At 34.3% G+C, this 4,364-nt stretch overlaps 1 protein-coding gene across 2 annotated transcripts; it reads right to left on the bottom strand.

The window, feature by feature from the left end:
- Positions 1 to 573: 573 nt before the first annotated feature.
- Positions 574 to 4,136, bottom strand: LOC111986448 (E3 ubiquitin-protein ligase RMA1H1). 2 transcript variants are annotated; one of them, XM_024018081.2, is made up of 3 exons: positions 3,959 to 4,136; positions 2,347 to 2,636; positions 574 to 1,552 (listed from the first exon to the last, which is right to left on the bottom strand). In XM_024018081.2, the coding sequence occupies exon 3, from the start codon at positions 1,510 to 1,512 to the stop codon at positions 748 to 750; it is 765 nt and encodes a 254-aa protein (XP_023873849.1). In that variant the 5' UTR covers positions 1,513 to 1,552; positions 2,347 to 2,636; positions 3,959 to 4,136; the 3' UTR covers positions 574 to 747. The 2 variants fall into 2 exon arrangements, with proteins under 2 accessions (XP_023873849.1, XP_023873848.1); XM_024018080.2 differs by lacking the exon at positions 2,347 to 2,636.
- Positions 4,137 to 4,364: the final 228 nt, after the last annotated feature.

The raw sequence follows: 4,364 nt of genomic DNA, 5'->3' as shown, positions 1-4,364 counted from the left end.
TCATGAATCTCATTATACTATTTTAGTTAACTTTTATAGTACTTCTAGTAAAAAAATTTCAATTTCAGTAAAATAAATAAATTTTAAGCAAACTCTTGGTCTGTTTAAATACCATTTATTTTGCTGAATGCTGAAAATAATAAAAAAATAATAATAAATTTACTATTTACTCCTTTTTTTAATGTTCATATTTCTTTACTGATTATATGCATTGATGCACTGTCTGTCCTATGAACAGTAGCTGATCTTAAAAATACATAAACAGTGCACCAGTAGCTGGTATTAAAAATATATATATATATATATATCTGCATTTCAATCATCTAAACCGCACCTTAATGTGTTAAGCAAAAATTATTTTTGCCAGCTTATGTGTTTAGCAAAAATTATTTTTACTAACTTATTTTCATATTCAGTTTATTTTTATTATTATTCATAAACTATACTTTTTAATACTATTCATAAATCTCCTATACTATTTCAATTAAATTTTACTTTTGTTTACGGTATAACATAAAAATTTTAATTTTAGTAAAATAAGCAAATTTCCATCGCACCGTTAGCATCAACACATGCACCAAAGAGCTAGGAGTATATTATAAAGCACAGAAAAAGACTGGTAATCACATTATTGCAGCTCTGGAAATGCAACATCTCTAACTACTACTACATCCGGCTGAATAAGCATATAGTTCATCTCAGACATTCGTATTTTTTTACAGGTATACAACGGGAAAAGCAAGAGACTCAGAACAAAAGTAGACACAGAACTAAGCAACAGAAGAGGAAAAAACAGATTCTGTTGAGTGACCTATCAGCCTGCATTACATGCCTTCTGACCCTTGGACTATTGCTCCCTGCAAGATTGTAAGAATTTGGATAGGTATATAAATTTGTCATGGTGTTTCCAAACACCCTTGCATAAACCATTTCTCCGAACACACCAATCATTGGATCGAGCAAATTTGTCACCGTACCACCTGGAGTCATGGATGAAGTAGTATAACCGCCTGAGTTGGGTTGGTATAGTTGTGATTGATATGAATAATTCCCATGATAAAGTTGCTCAGTTTGGTGGGGACTTCTTGTTGGGCTTGTTGATCTTGGTGTACCAACCCAACAAGCAGGACCAAGAGGTCTTCGAGGTATGACTACGCCAAGATGGGGGGCCTTGGTTTTAGAAAGCTTTGTGGTTTGGCCCTTGCCATAAAGTGGGACTAGGGAAGACTGAGAGATTTCAGCTTTGCATACGGGACACTGTTGTTGCTGCTCTTCGTCTTCAGTGGATGCATTCTGGGAATGAAGCCACTTGTAAATGCAAGGCCAACAGTAAAGGTGACCACAGAGTGTAACCACTGGATCTTGCACAAGTTCAAGACAGATGCTGCAGTCAAAGCCACTGGAAGCATTATTTTCGGAATCTGGGATTATATCCGAGACAGATTTCCACTTATCTTCGCCAAAGGAATCAGTTTGAGTCATGGTCTCCTCAAAGTACTGTTCTATGGCCATTTATCTGTTGCACAGTTGCGTTTTCCTTTGATGCCTAAATCTGAGATACATAAGCAAAAACAACGTTAGTCACAAATACATTTAATTGCAGATCACTAGTATGTTAAATGAAAAAAATTTCAATTTAAAAGTAAAGATAAGATATCTCAAACTACTTTTAGTTGTTGATTTCTCACACATACAAAATTTCAAGATGCTGACAATCTATTCAAGAAAACATTCGACCCCACTAACACGACTCTTGTTATGGCACTCTTTTAACATTTCAAGACAGAAAACTCAAACATGGAACTGTATTCCAGCGGCAACTAAAAGCACATCTACTGTAATCTATAAAACCACCAACTCATGAAATCAGACCCATAGTTTATTCCTAACATCCGAAGGGGCCAAAGGGCAAAAAGAAACAAAAATCTCCATCCGCCAAAGGGAGGGAGAGATAAAATAATGAATACATGAGGCCCACTGAGTTAAATCTAATCAAATTGCAATAAATTATGCATTGATAGAGGCAGAACATTGGAGATTGAAGCACTCAGCAATTGGTTCTTCTAGAAATTCATAAAACTATTCTATGTTGCTTTTAATATTCTAAGAATCCAATCTCCACGAGAGCGAGTTCATTAGCATTAAAAGACTGGAGATAATTAATTGGAAGATGGCCTTCTAGAAAAGCTTCCATAGAGATTCAATCACGGTTTAAGTCCTAGATACCATAATTATTAAATATTTTTTAGGCAGACAAAGGGAGCGGAGCAGGTGGGGTAGATAGGTTAATTAACTTCTATAAACATAAAAAAAAATATCCCAACATCATCAAAACAACAGCAATACCTCTAATTTTTTTTTGAGAATTAATTATTCTGTTTGAGGATACAGCAAACAATTTCCTGTGTCTTCTCTTTGGATCAAGTGAGCCTGACAGTTTTTGGCAGGTAAGAATTAGCCTAAACATGAGGTCCTCTATCCATTTTTATAAAACCTCCAACATAAACTTGACGAGCTCAGCTCTCATCCAACTACTGCTCAATTCATCTTCCAATTCAATGAGTGGGCCACCTAACAGATATCTAAAAGCTTGACATAATTTAATTTGCCAGTTCAAAACTAGCTGCAAAATCACCCTGCAAGAAATAAAGGTCTCATTTGGAAGACTTGTGAACTTTAAACAATAATTTTTTTTTAAGCAATAGAGGTCTAGGTTTACGGAGGAGCCGTACTAGATTGGGGAACCAATTTAATCATTGAGCCAATAAGATCTATTATTTCAGACTTCATAACACAACAGAAAATAACAAATATTGATCACTTATAACATTCCCAACTATCATGTATACAAGGAACATTACTAAATCTAAACATTTAACAGAATTTGTGATCCTATATCACAAAACTAAGATCTCAAACCTTTTATACGTGCCAGTAGAGATGCAAGTTTCATATTCTGCATCAAATCATGTGACTTGGAGACTTAATAGAGCACGCAAAGCTAAGGATGAGTCTAATTCTTAAGCAAGGCACTAGATCCTCAACTAGTGAAGAACAAACTTCTACAAGTGCCCCCTATAGCTGCCTATAGCTAGAATCAAGGAGATAAACAACAATAACAACAAAAGCTCCTACTATTCCTAAGTTGTACACCTTTATATACACGGATACACATACACAAGTCCTTATGCATTAGCAGAGCAAAAAGTTCTTAGGAATCACCTACAATAGCAAGAATTTCCAAGTGACAAGGCCGACCAAACACAAATGACAAACCAAAGGATTCTAACACAGCATTTAAATTACTTTATGGAAACATGAAAAACAAGGCAACCGGCCATAGACTTGAAGCAGACAAAAAGAGTTGATTGCAGGCTGAAGTTTATCCAAACTAATTAGAAGGAACAAAATCACTTTTGATTTTTTTTTTTGGGAGTAAAAATTAACTCTTTAAATCATTAAAGGAAAATATAGCAGAAACCAGAACAAACCCAGATAGCAAAATCTTTTCTTTTTTAAAATTCTCGAGGTTTTATATTCTATAAAAAAAAAATTTCCAACAAAGTTATTTCCTTTAACGTTCCATTGAAACAACCAGAACCATATGAAACTTAAAATAATGATATAAAATTATAGGAAAGACACAAAACCCGGATCCGAAAAATCATTTTAAAAAAAATTGAATGTTAAGTAGTGTACTTAAAGATTCAGCAACAAAACTTGGTTAACTGAATTTGGAGGGGGGGGGCACTTATGAGTAAACCAAAGAACCAGATTGTCCATTTAACCCATTCAAGAAGAGAAGGCACAGAGGTTTTATTTAAGCTTAAACCCAGAGACAAGCAGAGAGAAATAGAAAAAGAAATTAAAGGGATTTCATGGGCAGATCTAAACTCATTAGATTTTCTAGAGAAGTACATAGAAAATAAGAGAGAAAGAGAGAGATTGTGAAACGTACCAATGGTAGAGAGTAGAGACTGGTTTTTGTCTGTAATATATGCCTTTGAGGCTATCTAGCTATAGCTTTTTATGCCAATGGCTAATGTGAGAGAAAGAGAGAGAGAAGTTGCGTGGGAATTGGGTGAAAGGTGAGGCGAGAGAAAATGAATGAGAAGTAGGGTGGTAGAGGCGAAAAGAGCACTAGCTATTTATAAAAACTACTACTGCACTACTCACCACTACTACTTTATATTAGTATTTCTTTTTTTTCTTTTCTTTTTCTTTTTTTACTACTATATTTTTATATTTATTATAATTTATAGAAAGAGAAAGGCCACGACACACGACACAAACCCACTGCTTTAGCTTTCTTTTATTTTTATTTACTTATTATATATTTGATGAATTTATAGTTTCTAGAAATC

The sequence above is a fragment of the Quercus suber genome, unplaced genomic scaffold (assembly GCF_002906115.3).
Source record: "Quercus suber isolate HL8 unplaced genomic scaffold, Cork oak 2.0 scaffold_423, whole genome shotgun sequence".
NCBI lineage: Eukaryota > Viridiplantae > Streptophyta > Magnoliopsida > Fagales > Fagaceae > Quercus > Quercus suber.
The sequence above is the reverse complement of the archived record's forward strand: the minus strand, read 5'-3'. Positions and strand labels throughout refer to the sequence as shown.

Bases quoted from the DNA above. Each gene is read 5' to 3' on its own strand.
- LOC111986448 (XM_024018081.2), bottom strand. From the start codon at position 1,512: ATGGCCATAGAACAGTACTTTGAGGAGACCATGACTCAAACTGATTCC.